Genomic DNA, 24284 nt, shown 5'->3' with positions numbered 1-24284 from the left:
CCTCCCCCAGCTAGTGAGTGCGCGAACGGGAAAGGAGGAGGGCGCTCCAGGCGAAAGCGCTGCAGACGCCATTATCCTCTGTTTCTCTGCGGCACCAACCTCGACGTCTTGCCTACGTCCCGTTTGTTTACGGCCTATAGGTAATTAGGGTTATTGGGGCTTCGGTATTAAGGATTCAGGCAGGGGATTGGTCTCCCTAAAGGCTGCGTTGCCTTTTTCCAAGCCGGTTTTCTTCGGGCCTTTAGCGGCCTTTCAGCCTAAAGGGAGGCGCCGGCGGGAGGCGGGGCAGTCGCCTCCTCCGGTGCCTTGATTGACGCGGCCTTCAGCCAATCGTTTCGCCCTCGCGCCACCGCTGAAACCCGAGCAGCCAATCGGGCACGGCGGCGGGGTAGGAGAGCGCCGAGAGGCGGGGGAGGGCGGCGGGGGCCTGGGCTGGTTCTCTGTCTAGCTGTGACCGGCTGAGGCGGTGCGGCGGCATAGGGACGGTGGCCTCGTTCGGTGAGGAGCGGGGCTCGGCGAACGGCACTTGAGTGAGGGTCGGAGGCCAGTTTTTCCGATTAAGGGTGGTGGTTGGGGGCTACTTGTTGGTTGGCGAGTTCTCGGCTAGGGAACGTTGCCCGGCCTCCCCTCCCCCCACCTCCGCCATTTCCCTGAGCGTATATCCGCAGTCTGCGTTGTGATACTAGAGGTTGCGAGGCATGTACTTGGGGACTAGGCCCCTTGTGTAGGAAGAAGGGGCCGGCGGTGGGAACCCGAAGGCGGTAGAGAACGCCGCCGTTCTTTGTTTGGATCCCGCCGCACTTAGGCTTTCCTGGCATGGGAGCAGGATCAGGGGAGGTCGAATGATCGGTTCTGCCTCCGTTGCTTTGTCTCTCCCGCGGTGGGGGGAGGGTGCGGGGGATGAGATCCCGAGACCGCGTGGTGGGTGGGGGAGGGGGGGTTCGGCGCTTGGCTCCGCCTAGTAGCACGTAGTCGCCATTACACGGGCCGCCATTTCCTGTCGGATCTGGGAGAGGAGAGGTGCGGTCCTTCTGCTCTTCGCCTCTGGCTTTTTCAGCTCCTGTTACGCGGCTGTTGGCGGATCCCGGTATCGGGCGTCGGGAGGGGAGGGCATGTTTGCCTCGGCTGGTCGCGCACTTAGTGATTTTTGTGGTCTGGAGAATGGTGATTGAAGGACTGCGGGAACGTTTTATCCTTACAAATAGAGCCTTCTGGTTTGTCTTTAAACTTGATCCAAATCTTCGCCAAACCTCAGCATTTAACTGAGTGATGGACCAGGAAGAGCGCGTCTCAGTTATTAGAGTGGTTTATCAACAAACGTTATGGATAGTTCGGGAGACGTAAAAGTTGCCTTGATTTTTCCCCCCCCCTTTTTTTTTTTTTAACGCTAGGCTACCTACCGTGTTTCCCTGAAAATGAGACCTAGCCGAACAATCAGCTCTAATGCGTTTTTTGGAGCAAAAGTTGTAAGACCCGGTCTTATTTTGTGGTAGAATATGTGGTCTTATGTTAATTTTTGCTCAAAAAGACGCATTAGAGCTGATTATCCGGCTCGGTCTTATTTTGGGAGAACCATGGTAGCTGTCCCTTTTTTAGCACGGGCCACATGTCGCCTCCTGCCAGTCCTAAGCGGTGAGATAAAAGGATGTTTAGAGTCCCATCACCAGTCTGGTTGTAGAGGTGTAATTGTTAAGTTATACCTTTTTTAATATAGTTCAATCTGCTAGTGTTCAACGCCTACATTGGCTCTGTTAAATAATCGAGGAGCACTGGCCATTTGGGTCTGCCCTTATTAGGTTTTGAAATTTATTTTTTTCAATAGATTGACCTAAATGTGTATGTATCAATAGAAAGAAACCCAAAAACGATTTAAATTTTCAATGTAAAACTGCCTTGTTTCCCTGAAAATAAGACGTAGCGGGGCCATCAGCTCTAATGGTGTCTTTTGGTGCAAAAATTAATATAAGACCCGGTCTTGTATTATAGTAAAATAAGAGCGGGTCCTTTATTAATTTTTGCTCCAAAAGATTCATTAAAGATGATGGTCCGGCTAGGTCTTATTTTCGGGGAAACACGGTAGCTTTATCTTTATAAATATATACTTTCCAGACAAAATAAGCTCGTGGGCTTAACATGCTTTTGGTCTTCATGCATTTAACATAACTACCGGTAGTTTCTATGGTGGGACTAGATCCAATGGCTAAAAATTAGTCTTTCTTGCAAAAAGTCAGATTGATTGATTTGGGTTTTTAAGGCAATCATTTGAGGGTTTAAGACCCTGAAATGAAGAAAGAAGATTTAGAAATAGCTCTTTAGTTTGTTGTGTTCAGATCAGTGTTCGTTAGTATTCGGTAATCAACCAAAAACCAAAACTGATTTATGTTGGTTTTTGTAGGCTACTGCAGCACTAGGGTGTCAGTTGGTCCCGCCCAGAACACTTCAGTTCTGCTCTGCAAGGATATATAATAACTGGTACGTTCTAGAAGCAGTCATTTATTTGCCTTTAAAAAAAAAATAGCAACATGCATAGCTTACTTTCCAGTAAGCCGAGTGGACTAGAGCCTCTTTATTTTTTCAACAGATCGGTGTGTCCATTTAATCCAAGAAAATGGAAACTGAACAGCCAGAGGAAACCTTCCCCAACACCGAAACCAATGGTGAATTTGGTGAGAAGATGTTTTAATTGTAACAATTTTATATTTTTCACGTTCTGTTAATTTCATTATTTATGATTTAGTCTGAGATCCCCCTCAGTTACATTTCGGCTTTTATTTATGAAGTAAAAGTAACTCATTTGCAAAAGTAACTGTAAAGTAAGAAAAAAGCCAATAATGCAAAATTTTCTTGGATTTTGTTATTCCTGAGCCTTTAAGTATTATGTCACATTTGTGTTTAGACAAATGTTACTAGAAGTGGGCATACTTTGGTTCATATTTGAAAGTCCAAGAATTTGAGTGCCTTTGGCCTTTTAAAACATTCTTTGCAATTAGCAACCAATCTCATCAAACAGAATGGAGTTGGTTTTCTAATTTAATCTATAGGTTAAGACTTAAATGTAGCTAAAGATGCCTTTTCTTAGCTGCTGGTGCTTTCTCTGAAATCTGAACTGTTAATTTCTAGGTAAACGCCCTGCAGAAGATATGGAAGAGGAACAAGCTTTTAAAAGATCTAGAAACACTGACGAGATGGTTGAATTACGCATTCTGCTTCAGAGCAAGGTATAAATTTTATTTATAAAAATTTGAAAGTGGTTCTTAATTTGAGTGGAAATTAAGATAAATTCTGATTTGGCCCTCTGAGAAGCCTTCAAAGCCTTATAGGTTAAATATAAAAGATTTGTGTGATTCTAAACAGACGTGTAGGTCATGGTGGCTTTTTTTTCTTCTTTTGGTTAACAGTGAAATCCCTTAACACAGATGGGACCAGGAGAAAGGGTGTGGGTGATCCTTAAAGCATTAATTGATTAAAGATTGTATCTTGATTGTATTGTGAATTTATCAGGAAACATCCTGGTTGGCAGTTTACTTGATTGATGGCTATCACACCGAATGTAAAAATATCTCTTTAGTTCTTTTACAGATGGGTGGCGTAAAATTAATTAGTGCTTAAGTTTTATCCTAAATGTCTTAGGACATTCTGAATATTCTACAGCTCTGCCTTGCTGTTTAGAGTCCCAAAAACACAGGCTGGTGTTTTTTTAACTTGATGATTTTGATACTCCCAAATAGATTTTCAGCCTTATAACAGAAAAGGGTTAGAGTTTTTGTATGGTTTTTTTGTTTGGTTGGTTGTTTTTGGTTAAAGCTTAAGAGCACTGGAGAAAAAAAGGGTAAGCTTAATTTTTTTGTCTTTCTACTTTTCTCCAGAATGCTGGGGCAGTGATTGGAAAAGGAGGCAAGAATATTAAGGCTCTGCGTACAGACGTAAGTATTAAAGAGTTTAAACTACACAAGCAGCTTCGGTTTATGTTTGTAGAAATAAAAAGTTGCATCATAGAAATCAATTAATAGTCTTAGATACAAGCCATTCGTAATAATTGATTACATAGATAATTTCAAGGTTTGCCATTCCTCATTTAACACGGTTCAGGTTGGGAGGGGTCTATATTAAACCTCTTCACATTCTAATAACTTTCCACTAAATTATTCCTTCAAGAAAGATAACATCTTAGAAATAACGACAGTGTAAAAACCTTTAATTGCACCATTTCCCGTGTGAATCAATTACAGTTATCACTGGGGGAAAAAACCATTGCAGGTGGCTGATTAAACTCAGAAATTTTTATTTCTCCTTTTTAATCATCCATCTGTTCTTTAACAGCTTGCACATGGAGCACAAAGAAATTAATGTTGAGTTCGCATGATTAAATATGGGTAAAAAATAGAGTAGGCACTTAATCTTAATGATTGGGAAACTCAATGCCAACGATTTGAGTCCTTCATATTTATAGTGGGTTGACTCTTGTGATTAGACACATTAAATGTTGCTATCACCAGAAATAAGCATATTTATAGGACTTCTTTACACCAAAATTCTTTTTTTAAAAAATTTTTTCTCATAGTGAGCAAACACTCTCAATGTTTTCTTGCTAAAATTGAGGCAAATACCTTTGTGTTGAATACTTAATTTGATAGTATTTCATTTCTCTCTCGGTCGCAGATCTTTGTATGTTCTTCTTGATTACTGTAAACTGAACTGGAAATTTTGTTTAAAATTTTACAATCTTACCTGTTAGGATCTAGGAGTGCGTTTTAAACCTCCAGGAAACCAACTAGTCTTTTAAGAGTTAAGGGTTTTGGTGGTGTGGGAATTTTTGTTTTGTCTTTTATAAACCTCTCTCCTCTTAATCCAGATGTTCTGTATAATTATCTGGGTTATTCCCCATTTCCTCAAGCACTTCAGTAAACTGAGTCATGACAGGTTTTGTGTCTACCCCCATGAGCCAGCCTGCTACTGAAACATCGTTTGTTTAAAAAAAAAAAAGCTAGTACCATCATTTAAGGTCCTTAAATGTTAAGCCACAGTCAGATATAGAGAAGTCCATTATTGTGTTAGTCTTCAGAACAACTTAAGCTTGTTTCATTAATTGAGAGTATGAGTATAGTTTGTATTAAATTAAAATTTATTGCTTTTCCCCCTTTTCCCTCTCCTTGTTTTTTTGGCCATATATCTCCGTTGCCCATGTACTGGATCGACTTACCCCTGCGTTGCCCACCATGACGTTGGCCCATCCGCCCCTGAACGCCCATGTGAAAACCCTGGTTGGCTATGCCCAAAAATGTGCTCGTTGCCAAACGGGTACCATACTTGACAACTTCTGATTGAATGCCCATGCCCAATGCCAACATCCACGAACGCCAATGACCAATGCAGTACAATGCCAGTGTTTCAGTCCCAGACAGCAGTGGCCCCGAGCGGTATGTCCCAACAGTTTATGCCTCACTGCCTGATTAGAAAGAGAGAAATGTATTTTATTACCTGCCTTTTATATAATTAAATAGTATCCCCTTTAGACGGTGTATTGTTTTTCAAGTTTCTGTCTTATTTTCCCCATTAAGTCTTTTTGTCACTGAACTTTTACCGTGAGTTGCCCACCCAAACGATCCACTAATTTTATTTCGATGGAAGGAGCACAGCTTCAAGTGTTGCATATTTGCTGCATTGTAAATCAAATTGTTACCAAAATAGTCTCTCGCTCTGTCTTTGTGGCCCACCTTGCTTCCCAACATTGCCTGTTCATAATTTTTTCTGATGAAATGCTAACTCTGGTTCACTTTCCTTCACTTCTCATTTGTGTTGTCTTTGTTTTGTCTCGCATTTGTATTTGTTTTCTTGCAGAGCCCATTAGTGATCTAATTTCTAACTGGTATCCATAACCTTACTCCAAATACAATGTTCACCACTTGCATATTCCCCCACTTTGCCTAAGAGAAGGTGTGCCAGTTTTACCAATGTAACAGCGAGGGTATCCTTAATTAACTTAGTGGTGGCGGGGAACATAAATATTCAACTCTGCTTCAGTTCTGGTTATTGCCCACTTAATCTGAGCCCTTCCAAGAGCCCATTCTCTCTGTCTCTCTGCAAGTCTCCTAATATTGTTACCATGTCTGTATTGGGCATAAAGCAAAAATGCATGTGTAAATCTATAAATAGGCTACTTTAAATGGGGAGTATTAAATAATTGTGTTACTTCTCTGTAAAAGTTTGTATGACTACTGGTGATGAACACAAAACTCATTTTTCTTTTCTACCTTTTTTGTACTATTTGGTATTTGTGATGTTTGACAGCATATTGAGTATCAGTGCTGATATTGAAACAATTGGAGAAATTCTGAAGAAAATCATCCCTACCTTGGAAGAGGTAGGCTCATTTTTTTAATGTATTTACCAATTGCGGGAGGGGGGTGTTTAAAAGTATGTCTGTTGAGGCATAATGTGGGAGGTGGGGAGATAGTGGATGTAGTAGTTTGTAGCAGTAGCATCTTAACAACCTGCTACATAATGTGCAAGGTTACTATACATGACTTGTTTCTTTTAAAATGTAGTCTGGCCACTCCAGAGTAAAAGATGAACTATCTGTGGTCATGCACTTCATGGGTTTAGCATATATTTTAGTTTTAGAAGGTGCGTGGTTGGGTTTTTTTTTGTTTTTGTTTTGTCTGGGGTTTTTTTGTTTTTGTTTTTTAATTAAAACCTTGAGTGTAGGACTGATTTATAATATAAGGGGTTAAAATTCTGTAATTTGTTAGGTGTGTAGAGAAAAGCATTAATATACTGATTCTTAGTGTAGATTAGCAGTTTCTCATTTAATGATGTAGATGTGAAATATGTTGTAGTAGCTTTACCAATATATGCGACAATAGCCTGATCACACTAGACACTTAACCTATTACTCTTATTTTTCTACTTTCAGGGCCTGCAGTTGCCATCACCCACTGCAACCAGCCAGCTCCCGCTCGAATCTGATGCTGTGGAATGCTTAAATGTATGTCATAGTGCCATTGAACCCCACTGAAGTATGGAGCCTGGCCCATGGGATCAATTTTATTTTTAACATAGTGTGCTTTTCCCGTCTCTATAGAAAAAGGTTTACAAACATGATAAATGAATGGTCTTACAACTCACTGTTGACCCTGCTCCATGCTGCAGTGGGAATTAACTACATTTGCAAAGTGCTTTGCAGTCATTTTTATTATGGTGTTATTTGAATGTTAATAATAATTTTGTGGTAACAGCGACATGCTAAATGGCTGCAGTGTGGGTATGGTGTTGCAGGACCTGAAAATAAAATAGTTTTTTAAGGTGGTGCAGAATGTCCTTTTTGGGCCTGGCTATTGAGGATAATAAGCACATAACTGGTAAAGTTATTGAAATATAAATTCAGGTTGCTGACTGCAACAGTATGTCGTCATGCTTATAGCAGATAAGTGTATTATTGGGGAATCTTTAATTTGGAACTAACATTTTATAACTCTCCCTCTGCAGTACCAACACTATAAAGGAAGCGACTTTGACTGCGAGCTGAGACTGTTGATTCATCAGAGTCTGGCAGGAGGAATTATTGGGGTCAAAGGTGCTAAAATCAAAGAACTTCGAGAGGTAAAGCAACTTTTATTTTTTCTCCTGTTACTGCAAAATAGTTCTTCACTGTGGACTTAGTTCAATGGGCTTTTCACTCCCCCTTCTGAGTTTTCTTCCCTGAGATTACGTCTATATCCAGTTTGCTATTAATATACCACAAAAAGGCCTGGCCACATTATTTTGCTAACTTTTTTATACCACTGGGAAAGTCCTAGAGTTACAAGATTTTATATCGGGTGGGGGAGTTACTAAAGGCAAGTGTAAATTTATCTGAGCCTTTTGGGTTTCCTAACTTGTTTTTTAGTGCATTCTTTTGTTATATCCTCTGATTCTTTTTTTGTAAACTTATTACAGAACACTCAGACAACAATCAAGCTTTTCCAGGAATGCTGTCCTCATTCCACTGACAGAGTTGTTCTTATTGGAGGAAAACCTGATAGGGTTGTGGAGTGCATAAAGATCATCCTTGATCTTATATCAGAGGTATCTTCAGAACACATTTCTTTACATTTAATTTCATGAAACATCAAAAGCCATTTCGGAATGTATAGACAAATGGCTTTTGTCCTTTCCCTTAATGTAGCAATTTTTTATCACCTGGCTTTAGCTATCACTTTAATTTAGATCTAGTTTGGAGAATTGTCATTTGATTGATGGTGAGATTTTTATAGCCTTTAGTACTTCAAAAGAAGTTTCCATAGTACTACATTGCATAGCTTCCCAACTGATAATGCCTTGGTATGGGTTATAGGCTCACTCAAGATACTGATCCCTCCATATCCCTGGGAATGTTCACTTTCTTCTTCATAGGCTGACCCCATTGTGAAATATAAAAGGGATTTCTGGTCTCTTCCTTAAGATGAAAGGTTAAAACTAGAAAGCTGCTCTTTCTCAGAATACAGTAAAACTCACTTTTAGTTTAGGACTCACCAAAAATACTGCATTTTTTCATTTTTTAATAATGCACTGTGGGTTTTTTTTGTTTTAGTCTCCCATCAAAGGACGTGCACAGCCTTACGATCCCAATTTTTATGATGAAACCTATGATTATGGTGGCTTTACCATGATGTTTGATGACCGCCGTGGGCGTCCCGTGGGATTTCCCATGCGGGGAAGAGGTGGTTTTGACAGAATGCCTCCTGGTCGGGGTGGGCGTCCCATGCCTCCATCTAGAAGAGATTATGACGACATGAGCCCTCGGCGAGGACCTCCTCCTCCTCCTCCTGGACGAGGTGGCCGGGGAGGTAGCAGGGCTCGGAACCTTCCTCTTCCTCCACCACCACCTCCTAGAGGAGGGTAAGTTGCTTTCATCTATGTATTAACGTAACAGGAGTCTACATTTAAGGGAGTAGATAGGCTAGGTTTTTACTTGGTATGTGACATGTAAAGCTGAGATTACAACTTGTTCTCTTCTTGCAGAGATCTAATGGCCTATGACAGAAGAGGAAGACCTGGAGACCGTTATGATGGCATGGTAAGACTTCATCAGTGTGATTGTGAGCTGTAGGAGGTCTTTAAAAGTCAGGTAGTTAACATTTTGTTAACAAGTGGTGTTCACTGAAAAGCTTGTCTTTTACAAATGGGTTTCTTAGCCACTTATCATTTTGGTGGTTTGCTGGAATATTAAGACTATTGAGCCGTCTTTGTTTCCCCCAAAATAATGTGATTACTGCAGGTTATATATTTTAAATACTGTAAAATAGAAATTGGGCATGTAAAAACAGTAGCTCTGTGATAGATGCAGTGCCAGGTTCTTGTTAATACTTCTTTTTCTTAACACAGGTTGGTTTCAGTGCTGATGAAACTTGGGACTCTGCAATAGATACATGGAGCCCTTCAGAATGGCAGATGGCTTATGAACCACAGGTTGAGTATCATGGGTGTTTGCATTCATATCAGTAATAATTAAGATGTTTTCCTACTCAGCAATAAGTGTCTCTTTCCCCTCGTCAATGTTTTTTTTTTTTGTTTAAAAGCTGTATACCTGAAGGTTTCTTTCCCTAAGATTTTTTTTCTGAAATATACTTAGTAGGGGAGGATGTGGGAGGACTGGAGAGGGATTTTAAGAATATTAAAACATCTGAAGAATAAATAGATTGGGTTTTGTTTTTCTGAGTAGTTTTGAAGGCAAAGTAATTATTTGTTTCTTTTCATTTTTAGGGTGGCTCCGGATATGGTAAGTTTTCTCCTTTGTGAAAACTAATATTATTTCATGCTTTCTAAGTGAACTTAATGCTCATTATTTAAATCAGACTATTCCTATGCAGGGGGTCGTGGCTCATATGGTGATCTTGGTGGACCTATTATTACTACACAAGTAACTATTCCCAAAGATGTAAGTATCTTTACTATATTACAATGTTTAATGAGTTTAATGAGTTATTTTAAGTTCCCTAACTTTTAATAAAGGGTTTTGACAAAAATACTCCGTTTTAGGATTAAGATTGTTGTTAACTACTTAAGTGAGATGTCATTCTCCAGTTTGTATGTTGTTGAGTGATGTTCAGTTCAAAAGCGGTTAAGAGGGTTGGAGCCTTCGATTAAAGGAAATGTTGAAGTATAAATATAATCCAAACCTTAACTAGTTAGGTAGTATTAAAAACTAATAACTATACAAAGTTAATACTCTTGATGGTCATTAAAACAGGTAATGCCGTTTCTTTAAAGTGTGTCATAAACACTTGTTTTTGAAAATCTTTTCAGTTGGCTGGATCTATTATTGGCAAAGGTGGTCAACGGATTAAACAAATTCGTCATGAGTCAGGAGCTTCGATCAAAATTGATGAGCCTTTAGAAGGATCCGAAGATCGGATCATTACCATTACAGGAACACAGGACCAGATACAGAATGCACAGTATTTGCTGCAGAACAGGTCAGTTTAAGTTTAGCTTTATGTTAGCTTACACATACTAAAACTTTGAGCTTTTCTTAATTGATTTTTCTTTTAGAAGCCATGGTGTCTCAACCTTTTGGGGACCTAACTTCTAAACATTCTAATAGCTTTGCTTTAATTTTCTTCTGCTTTCTTACTAAAAACGGAGACATTCAATACTAATCTTTCTGGAAGAAGCCTTAACCAAGCAAACTTCTCATTTCTCTGGTGAAAACTGCTGCCAAAACCACTTGTTATAATTATACAGAGCCTGTAGAAAATATAGAAGATTCAGTGGATGTTGGTCTAGTTCTGTGTGGAAGACTAGTGATTTTGTTGTTTTTAGATAACTAAATCGACAACAAATCACAGTCTGCCATATGGCACAGGCCATGCCTCTACAGGACAAATGATTGGTGCTGTAAAATGCAGCATTTCACACCTTACTGGCATTTCTTGTCTTTTCTACCAAATATTAACAACTTTGGATTTCATTTTCTTAATTCTGCTCTGCTAATGTCTGATTTACTATTAATCATTTTCCTTGAATTTTACATTGTTCTAATTTGTAATTGCTAATGTTTTAATTCTTATTTCTAATTATAATGGACATGTTTTGTCATTTTAATTTAGCATTGAAATTGTCTTAATGTTGATTAAGATGTTACGAACAAAAATTCTAATTCGTACTTTTTTTTCTTTTCTTTTATAGTGTGAAGCAGTATGCAGATGTTGAAGGATTCTAATGCAAGATATTTTTTCTTTTTTATAGTGTGAAGCAGTATTCTGGAAAGTTTTTCTAAGACTAGTGAAGAACTGAAGGAGTCCTGCATCTTTTTTTTTTTATCTGCTTCTGTTTAAAAAGCCAACATTCCTCTGCTTCCTAGGTGTTCTGCATTTGAGGTGTAGTGAAATCTTTGCTGTTCACCAGATGTAATGTTTTAGTTCCTTACAAACAGGGTGGGGGGAGGGCGTGCAAAAACTAACATTGAAATTTTGAAACAGCAGAGTGAGTGAATTTAATTTTTGTTCATTGTTGGTTAAAAAGGAAAATTCCCCCTATGTAATTATTGTGAACACCTTACTTTGTGGTCACTGTAACATTTGGGGGTGGGGGAGACAGGGAGGAAAAGTAACAATAGTCCTTAATGTCCCTGGCAACTATTCAGAGCAGTGTGCAGAATGTAATGCTCTTTTGTAAGAAACATTTTATGATTTTTAAAATAAATTTAGTGAACCTATTTTTGGTGGTCATTTTTTTTTAAGACGGTCATTTTTTAAATGGCTGGATTCCCTAACCCACCCCCAAACTAAACACTAAGTTTGATTTTCAGCTCCTCTGTTGGAATAAATAAATGCATCTCTTGGACATAGGCAAAATATCTTGGCAAATTCAGTTCTGGTGATTTCTTAATGATTTGAAAGTCCATTGCTTGTGAAGAAATTCCATCATACACATTCACGCTTATAATAAGCTGGGGATTTTGTTTGTTTTGCAAATGCTTGCCCCTACTTTGCAACAGTTTTCTATGTTAATAATTGTGAAAAGAACTAAGGTGGGGAGCAGTACTACAGATTGAGTAATGGTATAAGTATATACCAGAAGCCTAACGGCAGCAAGTTTTATTAATCAGAATAATACTTGGTTATGGAAGTGACTGCTAAATAAATCCTGATTATTTTTATTAGATAATTTCTCACCTATAGACTTTAACTGTCAGCCTGCCTAGTGTCTATTAGTTAAACTTTGTAAAATAATATATATATTCTTGTTTTTCCATTGTATGCAAATTGAAAGAAAAAGATGTACCATTTCTTTGTTTTATGTTGGATAATGTAGGAAATGTTTGTGAACAATTCAAAAAAAATGAAAAAGTTCCTGTGGATGTTTTGTGTAGTATCTTGACATTTGTATTAATAGTTAAAAGTTCACTTCCAAATAAAACACCCATAATGCTAGAATTGATGTTTGCCCAATTTGAACAAAGGTTACTTGACACCTGTAAAATTTGTTAAAACGTTCCTCTTGTAAGGAAATACAGTAATCTTAAATTATATATTTTTCGTGTGAAGTGTTTTTCTAGCATTTATAAGTGAAATCTGATGGGGTGGTAAATACAGAATTCTAGTAGTTGGGATCTTAATTTGTTAAAGGTACAGGTCCTGTTCTTACATTACCTATAAAAAATTTTGAGGTTTTTAGGTTTCTATATATCGAATAGCTCTAGTATGGTGTTTGAAGAGTAGTGGCAGTAAAATAATGCAGATTATGATTCCTGGCTCATAAATCCTTAAAATACTGCTTGTTAACTTCCAATTATCCAACAGGCATACGAACAACTCAGTTACATGGAAAAGAATTCATGGATGTAATTCTGCTTAGATTTAGGAAAGAGACTTGTGTATATTAGAAGAGGGAAGTAGGCAGTTTTTCTTGAATACACAAGTTGTACATGCAAATGTGCCATTTAAGGCGATTAGTATTTCAGTAAAACTTTTGTTTAGGGAAGAGCAACTGAGTATTCTCTTCATGGTGAAATAAGGGGTGTTACAACATCACTTAAAACTAGTGAATGCTACCTGTGGTAAGGTTTCACCAAAGGTGAAATCCTGCCAAATTGCTTCCCCTTTGAGTAGTTAATAGTCAGTTGGGGCTGCTTAGGGTAGTATGCCTACTGGTGTTGAAATGAGCCGTCCCTTAGGGAAAAATTACTAGTAACATTTTAGTCTGTTCTTACTATAGGAAAGCATCCCTGGAGAGAACTAATTCTCATAGTTTTCATTGGTCATTCAAAAACTGGTTATGTAAATAAATGGACTTAGCTGGAAGTTTTAATACTTGTACAAATCAGACCTTGAACACATGAACCTACTCAAGATTAAACAGATTGGAGACTATCTTGGCATTGATAAGTGGGAGGCAGAGAGGCCTTTTGCATTGCCACTATTGGAAAATGGTGTTTGAATATGGGCTGGAAATTGGAGTTAGGTTGAGAAAATTCTTGAAGTAAAGTTTAAAACTCACTAAAATGGAACATCAGTTTTACAAGAAGTAAGCAGCTGATTTATTGAAGCTTTAAAGATTTAAACACGGTTTTGAAGATTATTTTAGGTTTAATTTCTGAAGTTACTACCAAAATGGCAACAGACATGTTGGAAACCAAAGGTTGCACCAAGGTTTTTACAGGAACAAAAAAGAATTTTAAAACTTTTCGACTGAAGTCAAATTTTAAATTTGCTTTTATAATGAGACTATAATGGAAAATTTTTACTGAACCAGTAATTACTCCTAAATCTTTGATCATTGATACCACTGGAATTATATAGAGAATCTTAACAAAAATGAACATAGCGATTTTCCTCAATCATTTTAGAGGTTTATCTTGCAGTGCTTTATGTTGTTACTACTCAAATGGACTTAGTGTTCCACAGACATGACAGGTTGTGATTTGCTTAAGATTGCTGCTAAAAAGGCCTTTATTTTAAATGTTCATTTTAGACCAATGAAAACTTAGGTCCTTACGGTTGGTTTGATTTTCTAAATGTTTAGTGCCATCATTTTGGAAATTTTTTTTTTAGTAGAAGAGTTTTTGTTTTTTTTCAAACTTATTTGTGTTTCTCCAAGACCCATCAGCTCCAAGTCCGATAGTAGTATCACCTTGGTGGAGGGCGCAGCTCACAGTGGCCCGTGTGGGGATCGAACCTGCACTTGAAAGAGAGCACCACACTCTAACCAACTGAGCTAACCAGCCGCCCCAGGGATTCCATCTTGATGGTGGCTAAATTAACCTTAAATACTGTATTTTACATCTCCCATTTATTAACCAATGTTTACTCCTTGCAAGTTTGAAGTGAAACACCCAATTTCTTGAGATGACACAGCTTTCAGAAAGCGATGTCAGTGTTTCTCAAACTTAGGACCACCTTCAAAATCAACATGCTGCTTAAACATGAAAATTTTCTGGGCCATAGCTCTACTGAATATATAAAGGTGCTGGGGATCTGCACATTCAACAAATTTTTGGACTTAATACTTTAAATTGTACTTTAAATTGCACCCTTCCAAGGTCAGGTTGCAAAGGGTTTAGGTGTTTTGATAATGGGAGGAAAGGGCGTTGGTCAGCATATTTGTAATACAGCAATATGTAGTAAGAACCTTAAGTGTTGTTCCATACCTTTTCATTAACTTGGATACATATTTAGTTCCTGAGGTGTATAGGGAGAGTGGTAGGCCCTAAGGTGCAGTGCTTAGCAAAAATAGTCTATTTGAAGAGTCCAATAACTAGAACAAACTGAAGAAGAAAACTTTACTGTGAGAATGTGTAAGAAATCCACGTGTTGTACATAATGCACATTCACAATCAAGTTGCTTGAAACAAATTGCAAAGTTAAAACTAAGAAAATCCCAGTGTGTTAATCCAAAATAATGCTCTCTGCTCCTTTTAGCAGATGAAAAAGACAGCAGAGCTTGTTTGTGTACACAGATGGACGTTATTTGCCCAAGCCAGGCCATAGCACTTTAGTAATGGAAGAAGTCTGGCCTGAGGAAAAGGAGAGAAGGGGATACCTGGAAAATTAAAGCCCAAACAAATACATTTGTCTATGTTTCAAATGGGGAGTTAATTTGCTGAGCTGAGAGATTGAATGTACAAAATGCAAATGCTTGCCAACTAAGCAGCAAGCACTAGCAATAGAGTTAGAGTAAACTGAAATACGATCTATGACTGCAAAACTTGACGGCCTCCACCTCATTTTTGTGCAGAACCAATAAGGATTTCCTGTCTCCCCCCCATTTCTCCCTGCTTTGCCAAACAAACCTGTAATTTTGAGGGAAGTAAAAGGCATGGTAACCAAAATCTTACACCTTTCAAAATCATTTCAGAAATATGTACCCTTTTTGGTCATCCCCTTTATTCCTGAAGTCTGCCATTAAAGAGGCTTCATGGAAGGGAAGGGCCAGTTCACCTAGAACAAAACGTAGGGTAGGGAGAGGAAAGCATATAACAGCTACTTATGAGACCAAAAGAGGGAGAAATCATTTTGATAGATTTTGCTGGAACAGAGTAGATAGAAGGTGCCAGCTTGGTCCCTTAGGGACCTTAGGTGCACAGCAAATGGGGTATGATTAGTGAGAGCAGTAACTCCAGATAGGTTTGAATAGGAAGCCAAAAGCAGAGAAGCAAGGCTCAAGCCTCACTTCTATTTGGAACCCTGCAGTGTCCCCATGACCACATGGGCTAGTAAAGCACAGCAGAAATTGAGGCATATCATGTTTCCATACAGAGATTTCATACATGCAGGCACACATACCACAGAATTTCCTGATTCTTACATGGAGACAGCAGAAACTCAAAGTGATTGTCAGTATCAGTGAAAGCTGAAGTTATACCAGGTTAGTCAAGAAAGGCCACTGGGCTGAGTGCTGAGAAACCAGATCACCAGTTACTTTGGTCATTTCAGTGGTCGCCATTGGGAGAGCAGGAGCCAAAATTCAGATACCAGACAGACTACACCTCGTCTGGAGATCAAAAACAGTTTGCTGACAAAGGCCCTTTCCCTACCATTATCAGAACACTTAAACCTTTTGCACCCAGAAGACTTTGGAAAGTCTTGGAAAGGTGGAGGTGAAAGAAAGACCTTTTAGAGAAAACAACCCTAATAAGGGGTCTTATCTAACTGAATAATTATTTCCCTTAAATTCGGTCATTTAAAACTGAAAGAGACCAACTTACCTTTATTTGGCAAGTTTGTGTTTTGTCTATCATGGGAATAGGAATTTATGAGAAAGAGTGCATATGGGAACTGGGGGGCTCTGGAAGTCCCCATAAAAGCTGGAGAGATAAGGCTAATATCAAACCATAGTTCTAGGTAGGGGTGACCCCAGTTAGTTGGGGCCTTCATTTGGTAGATCAGGTAGCCTTTTTACTTAGATCATTTATTCATACTTGTGTCTCAAATTGGCACCAAGTCTGTGTGCAGTTCAGACTCAGAACTCTGTGAGATCAGGCTGGCAGTAATCTCCAACTGAGACCAAATCATGGCTTGACTAATTCCTTGCCTTATCCTGCTTCCCTTGCTCTTTTTCACCTGAGAGTATTTCCCCAGTGAATCACTTATACAAGAATCCCTGGCTCTAGCTCTTCTTCTAGGGACTTGATCTAAGACAGTTGAGCTGGAGCTAAAGCAGACATTTGTATCAACCAGACATTTGCTGGTAAGGAGACATTGAGTTATCTCCTTCTCTGAGGAAGGGGTGAGAATTTTTTATTTTATGGAAAACAACTGCATTCTGTTAGGAGTATTTTTGAAAGTACATGTATGGGAAGAAAATAGTTTGGTTGCTGATATAATGGGCCTTTATTAAACAAGACAATCAGTTTTCCGTTTCTAATAGTACCTAGTTTTCCTTTTGGAGTTTTTTTCTCCCAGTTGTATGTAGGCTTGATGAGATAGAAATCCTAGTCCTTAGAGATTCCTTATTAACCAAGAGGGTGGGCATTTGACCCAGGCTTGCCCAACCAGACTCTTGGTCCTGGAAATTTGAATCTTGAGCAGAATGATGCAAGCAATTTACAATGATCATATTTAGTTTTTTCAGCACCATTAGAAGAGACCTTTGGGGGCCGGCCCAGTGGCTCAGGCGGTTAGAACTCCATGCTCCTAACTCCAAAGGCTGCCGGTTTGATTCCCACGTGGGCCAGAGGGCCAGTGGGCTCTCAACCACAAGGTTGCCAGTTCAATTCCTTGAGTCCCGCAAGGGATGGTGGGCAGCACCCCCTGCAACTAAAATTGAACATGGCACCTTGAGCTGAGCTGCCGCTGAGCTACCAGATGGCTCAGTTGGTTAGAGCGCGTCCTCTCAACCACAAGGTTGCCGGTTTTGACTCCCACAAGGGATGGTGGGCTGCGCCCCCTGCAACTAGCAATGGCAACTGGACCTGGAGCTGAGCTGTGCCCTCCACAACTAAGACTGAAAGGACAACAACTTGAAGCTGAATGGCACCCACCACAACTAAGATTGAAAGGACAACGACTTGGAAAAAAGTCCTGGAAGTAACACTGTTCCCCAATAAAAGTCCTGTTCCCCTTCCCCAATAAAATATTTAAAAAAAAAAAAAGAAGAAGAGACCTTTGGGCAGTTTCTGCCCTCAATTCTCTTAACTGCCTGATTTCTGTTTACAAGTCTAGTTCTCCAGTCTTCCCCTCCACCCGAGAACTTCTGCATAATTTTTCAAAAATTATTTTTGCTTAATTAGTTGCTGTTATATGTAGTCCTTCAATCGAAGACTCTTACCGTGTACAGGTAGCATTGCTAATTTCAAGGAGGACAGTAACAAAATGTATGGCTGACAGCTGCTGGCTCCATCTCAGCTGCCACTGCTGTCAACCAATATCAGTTAGTCCTTTACAGTTATGCCATCTTGGGCATAAATCATTTTCTAGGGGAGTATCTAGCCCTATCTCAAGACTACAACTGAACATCCAGGGCAACCAGTAACATGCCCTGACTTTCTGGCTTTTCCCTCCACTTTCCGACTTTGATAAAATGCCACACCTCACAGGTAAGGGATCTGACTTCCCCACCAGCCACCAAAGGGATGATAGTCAACTCTCTGTGGGGAAAACTGTGACCAATGGAGAATAAGAGAAAGGAAACAGACATGTGCCACCCGGCCACTCGTCCTCTCCACTCTGCCCGGCTGCCAGGGACACACTGTGGATAGCTAATGGCAGGCGGTCAGTTTTGTTCGGACTCAGTCGCCAAGCTGCTGTGCTCAGTGTTGTTAGAGATACAAAAAGAATTACTAAACTAAGGAGTTGGCATTAGTGTTTTCGAAATGAGCCACAGGTCATCTGCTTTCCCTAAAATGATTAACAACACAGAGAATCTTTGTGGGAGAATTGTTATCAGATCCAGACAACTACAAGGTGATTTTTGTGCAAAGAGGTGGGTCAGGCCAGTTCAGTGCTGTCCCCTTAAACCTGATTGGTCTGAAATCAAAAAAGTGTGCCAAATATGTAGTGAGCTAATGTCGCAGAAGAAGCCTAGAAGTTTGGGACTGCGAATATCATTATCCTAAACTTGGGGGTTCTACAAAAAAATAGATCCAAGTTTGTGAACTCTCAACCTGGACGCCTGCTATGAGTATTACTACTACGCCAGGGAGACTGTGCATGGTGTAGTGTTTGCCTTTATCCCTGATGTCAAGGGAGCAGTGCTGTTTTGCAACATGTCCTCAAACTTCCTGTCTAAGCCAGGGGATGTTTCCAAGTTTGGTGTGATATTTGCTCTTCTGGTACATAGAACGTTGGCTCTGTGGGGTAACAGTAGTGATCATGCATGAGGAACCTCTCAGGTTCACCCACCCTTCAGTCCTAGAGTACAAAAGGCAGGCAGGAAACAACTCCTTGCACAACACACCTCCATGTTTCAGCATTTATGGCAGGGGCTTGGTCCTGGAGTGAATTAAGAACAGTGGTGGTGCATCAGCCATGGAGAAGCTTAGTTCCATTGAATCTCAAGTGATTTATGATATTGTTGATAATTTTCAAGGATTCTATGTACATCCAGTGCACTCAAGAATAGAAGCAAGATGAACATTTCATTCTACATTGGCAACTGCAAAGGACATGATGCTTAAGAAAAAGATTTTTCCTTTATGAACTCAGTATGATCTTCTTGAAAGGGATGGGTCTTTTCCACGTTAATCACAAGCAGTGGTCAGCACAATACTATTGTACCCTTGTATTACTTGTCATCTGAACCTTGTTTTTTCCTTTCCCTCATTGTCATGCCCTCAGATTGCACCTTATAGACAAAACATCAGCATTTAATCCCTGCCTCAGATCTGTTCAAGATAAATATTTGTACGTTTATTTTTGTGCTTTTTTCTCAAAGCAGATTTTTATGTTTATCATTGTTGTGTATCCCTCGCTTCCCTTTTATTGTACTACAATCTAAGCGAGTTACCAGTTGCCAACTAGCACCAATTCTCCAAACCAGAGTGTTCAAGGGAAACATGCTTGTGTGATCCTCTTTAATAGAAGATACACCAGACAATCTATTTACTTCTGTTCCCCAGAAATAAAATAACTAGAAGCATTGCTGCTCCTCTTCCACATATTTGAATTTCAATTCTGGAAATTTCTTCAGCCTGTCTTTGGGCAGTGCAACAACCCTTTGCTTGATGATCCCTGGACCCATTCCACTGACATCTCAGCTCCAGCTTTTAGCAACCTTGAGCTAAAGAAGATGATTACCAGATGAATATTTTGCATTATATCTGAAAATGAAGGGTGGGTTCAAAATTGTTCAGAGATCTCATTTGCAAAGCAGTGTGTACACCAAGTTTGGATTGAGGTGAAGAGAATTTGTCAGGCAGGAACTAATGATATCTATAACATCATTTAAATCACTTCCATGACATTTAAGTCTTGTGCATAATCTGGTAAAGGAACATCATTGGAACTCAGCAAATCTCTCAAGTATTATGCGGCTTGTTCCAGAATTTTGTTGTGTTTTTTAGACAGCAAGAAAACAAATAGATTAATGGTTTATTATAAAAGGATATAACTTAGGAACAGCCAGATGGGAAGAGACATACATTTAGGGCAAGGTATGTGGGAAGGAGCATGAAGATTCCATGCTCTCTCAGCATGTCACTCTCCCTGAATCTCTGTGTTAACCAAATTGGAACTTCTGTACTGTTTTTTCTTCTTTTTACTAATACTTAGTTCTTCCTCCTAAGTAGGATATATTAATTTCACTAGTTAAAAACAAACTATGGTTCATAAAATTCCAATTGGTATTGAACAGTAGTAATAATGTCGTATCTAATGGAAACAATATATTTATTTCATTATAACTAAATATTTTAAAACAGAAATTGAAGAGTCAGAGTTTTCACCAGAAAGAGTTCATTCTGTCCCTAAGCCATAGCCTGTAGATGGGTCATTTTACATACAATAAGAATAGAAAGAGCCTCCAATGGTACTAAGAAAACTAGGCTCCAAAGTTCATTGCAGTTTTGTTTACGGTGGCCAAGACATGGAAACCAAAATGTCCTTCGATAGATGAATGGATAAAGAAGTTGTGGTATATATACACAATGGAATACTATTCGGTGGTAAGAAAAGATGATATAGGAACATTTGTGATAACATGGATGGATCTTGAGAGTATAATGCTAAGCGAAATAAGTCAGACAGAAAAAGCAGAGAACCGTATGATTTCACTGATATGTGGTATATAAACCAAAAACAACAAAAGAACAAGACAAACAAATGGGAAACAAAAACTCATAGACACAGACAATAGCTTAGTAGTTACCAGATGGTAAGGGGGGTGGGAGGTGCGAGATGAGGGTAAGGGGGATCAAATATTTGATGATGGAAGGAGAACTGACTCTGGGTGGTGAACATACAATGGGATTTATAGATGATGTAATACAGAATTGTACACCTGAAATCTATGTAATTTTACTAACAATTGTCACCCCAATAAATTAAAAAAAAAAAGATTAAAAAAAAAAGAAAAAAAAAAGAAAACTAGGATACTATAATGCCCTAGAATCCAACAGTGAATTTCAGGGAAATGGTCAATTTTAAATGCCATATACGTGTTTCCCTGAAAATAAAACCTAGCTGGATCTTATTGGACCTTGGTCTTATTTTCTGGGAAACATGATACACACACACACACACACACACACACACACACACTACATATATATAATATAATATATTATATATATATGTATATATATGGAGAAAAGGATCAGAGAAAAATTACACAGTAGTGAAATATGTATCTCTTTTCTGTTAAGCCTTCTTGAAGCTTTAGTCTATTGATCACTGGTAAAGTCGGAGGAAATGAAAATAACTGCGATGCCCTTTTACAAAATCCATTTTACTTCTCTGCCTTTTCAGCCTATGTAAGAAACTACGCCTCCCCTCTAGCAATGTCTATTGTCCATTCATTGTTCTAGCCAACTTTTGCAACTTTTCCTCAAGAACACCTCTTAACCCTCTATTTAAGTATCTGCCATAGCCTATCATGACAGAAAAAAGCTGATGTAGCAATGATTGTTACCAATGCTTGACATTTAATTTAGCTATTCAGAATGATGGCTCTCTTGATGACTGGAATACTCTAAATTTGGATACTGTTCAGGAGGGGGAAAAGTGATACAGACAGAACATCACTGATCATGACTTCCTCCTTGTTAACCTTTAAAATATAAGCTTAGGAGGCGGCCAGATGGCTCAGTTGGTTAGAGTGTGAGCTCTGAACAACAAGGTTGCCGGTTCAATTCCCACCTGGGCCAGTGAGCTGTGCTCTCCTCAACTAGATTGAAGACAACGAGCTGCTGCTGAGTTTCCATAGGGGCGCTGAATGGCTCAGTTGGTTAGAGCCGGAGCTCTCAACAAGGTTGCTGGTTCAATTCCTGCATGGGATGGTGGGCTGTGACCCCTGCAATTAAGATTGAAAATAACAACTAGACTTAGAACTGAGCTGCGCCCTCCACAACTAGTTTGAAGGACAAGAACTTGGAGCTGTATGGGCCCTGGAAAAACACAATCCCTCAATATTCCCCAATAAAACAAACAAACAAATAAATAAATATATGGGCTTAGGGACTTTTAGAGGTCATCTTGATCTTCTTTTCAAAAGCCTATGCCTTCTGGTAGAGCTTCTGGCAAAGGTTTTCAAAAGACATATAACTCAGTTGGCACATTCTTTTAGCTCTTTGCTTTTACTTTCCTTCTTCCTTCTCTGGATACAATGCCTATAAGGGTAGAGCCACCTTACAACCATAAAGACAAAAGCCATATGTTAAGGATAGTAAGAAAATACCATGTCTGTATTTGTTATCTGTGTAAGATAGGAACCTTCCATAGCAAATAATACAAAAACCCAACTCAAAACTTCTTTAAACTATAAGGAAGTTTACTAACTCACATAACTGGAGATCCAAAAGTAGGACAGAGTTGACATTATCTCACTACCCCAGTTCCATTTCTATGCTATTCTTTTGGCCTCTCCTATGTGTTCACTTCAAACTCAGGTTGCCATCAAAAGGACTATAACACTTTCAAGCCTTGTATCAAAGCTCTCAACGTGGCCAGCACGGAGCTCCCCTGGAAAAACTTTTCTGGAAGCACGCTACAAACCTATCCTTACAACTCATTGAGGTGAATTGGGGAACATACACAATCCTAATCTAGTCCCTGGCAAGAGGGTGCTATTATCCTTAGACCAGTCCAGACCACCCCTGGAGCTAAAGATGCTGAGCTACGTCAACTGTGGTTAAGAGGAAGGGATTCCTGAAATCAAGGTACTGTTGGAAAGGAAGGAGGGAAAGGATGTTGAGTAGGTAAACAGCTCACTTTTTGTACTCCCAGCATCTTGTAGGCATACTTAAAAGAAAAAAGAAAAAAGAAAGCATCCACGCAGGCAAAGTTTATGCTTTATCTCAACAAGTTCCTTTAGAAAAGGAAGCATGTTTTACTCATTTATATTACTTCTAGTGCCTAACTCAATATTCTGAACATAGTAGAAACTCAATTTGTTGGGTTTTTTTTTTCCTGTCAACAAGCCGTAGTGAGAGAAAATGGCCTAAATTACTTAGCCTCCTGGATTCTTTTGTAGATTGCAAGATTTACTTTCTAATCAATTTCTTTGATTCCCAAAGACTTAGGACTGCTGGGGCACAAAGGAAAAATCCCAAGTCCACAGATTTACACTCCCTCAACAATTGTTATCAATATACTACTTTTTCTGGAATAGTAAATAATAGTGAAGTCCTTAAGCTCCTTTTTCTTACCAAAATGAAGAAACCAGAGAGATGATGATGTTCTGCTTCTCTAGGGGCACAGTCGTCAAAACTTGTTTCAAATCCTCCCCCAATTCCAAGATTCTTTACTGTCAATAACTAGAGATGACTACTGATTTTGAAAAATAGTTGATTTTCAAAGGTGTGAATGTTTTATCATCATCCATGGAGATTTAAGTCTCCAAAGGAGAAAAAAAAGAAGTCTCTATACTAAGTTCTCATCACTAGGAAAATTTGGATCATCACTGACGCCTACACCTCCCTCCCTACCCTATTAAAAAGTATTTCATAAAAAGTTTGGGGCTGTAAGGCGAATACTTATTTCCTCTAATGTCTCCTCATCAGGGCCATTGATAACGTCACTGCTTGACAACAGTAGTTGGCATTGGTAAGCTTGGCTCGTAGAAAGTGCCCCCGACTTGGGGAATCAGTGAACAAGGCTTCTAACCTCGGCACAGACCCTCGCTGTGACCAGGGCCTAACCAATGAACCCCTCAGCTTCCCTTGCAAAACGGGGATTACAATCGCGGCTTTTGTAACAGCCAAAATTAAATGAGATTCAGTGCTTCAGCACAATTCCAGGTACACAATGTTAATTTGACAATTTAATACACTTGCTTCCTCATCTATTTCTCCCAATGTTCAACTAATCCTAAAAGTTCAGTCGGCTTGCAAAAGGGCCAGGAATTTAGTAAAAGAAAGAAGAGGGCTGCTTGGGGATGGGGGTGGAGGGCCGACGACGGGTATCGCAGGCGAGGGGTGGCTGGGTCCCCCACAGCGGGACCGGCGGCCATAATGCTTTTCGCGGCCCAGGGATCCGGATACGGGGCGTCACCGAGGGCGTCTAGCCCAGACTTCGTTCTCCGGAGAGGAGACACACGGAAGCCGAGAGACAAGGGAGCCGAGTGGGCGCAACAGTACACGGGTTGGAGTCGTCACGACTCAGGCCACCGCGGCGCACTGCAGTCCCATTTGCCAGAACAGAGAGTGGGAA

At 39.5% G+C, this 24284-nt stretch overlaps 1 protein-coding gene and 1 pseudogene across 31 annotated transcripts; both read left to right on the top strand.

The window, feature by feature from the left end:
• The first annotated feature begins 2 nt into the window (after positions 1–2).
• HNRNPK (heterogeneous nuclear ribonucleoprotein K) lies at positions 3–12511 on the top strand. Of its 30 annotated transcripts, none has more exons than XM_081067535.1 (17): positions 13–140; positions 2396–2472; positions 2582–2666; positions 3121–3218; positions 3867–3923; positions 5374–5417; positions 6289–6361; positions 6914–6985; positions 7486–7599; positions 7936–8064; positions 8570–8877; positions 9001–9055; positions 9364–9447; positions 9742–9757; positions 9834–9916; positions 10285–10454; positions 11227–12511. In XM_081067535.1, exons 3-17 carry the CDS (start codon positions 2609–2611, stop codon positions 11255–11257), a joined length of 1392 nt encoding a protein of 463 aa, XP_080923661.1. In that variant the 5' UTR covers positions 13–140; positions 2396–2472; positions 2582–2608; the 3' UTR covers positions 11258–12511. The 30 variants fall into 30 exon arrangements, 9 of the variants coding, with proteins under 9 accessions (XP_080923659.1, XP_080923661.1, XP_080923655.1 ...); XM_081067529.1 differs by having other exon boundaries at positions 11167–12511; XM_081067530.1 differs by lacking the exon at positions 13–140 and adding an exon at positions 399–498 and having other exon boundaries at positions 11167–12511.
• Positions 12512–18181: 5670 nt separating this feature from the next.
• On the top strand, positions 18182–19096 carry LOC308505030 (phosphoserine aminotransferase-like; annotated as a pseudogene). The gene has a single exon. The product of its transcript is annotated as a phosphoserine aminotransferase-like (transcript).
• Positions 19097–24284: the final 5188 nt, after the last annotated feature.

Source organism: Rhinolophus hipposideros, assembly GCF_964194185.1.
Source record: "Rhinolophus hipposideros genome assembly, chromosome: 11".
Lineage (NCBI taxonomy): Eukaryota > Metazoa > Chordata > Mammalia > Chiroptera > Rhinolophidae > Rhinolophus > Rhinolophus hipposideros.
Note: the sequence above shows the minus strand (reverse complement) of the source record. Positions and strands in the feature narration are given on the sequence as shown.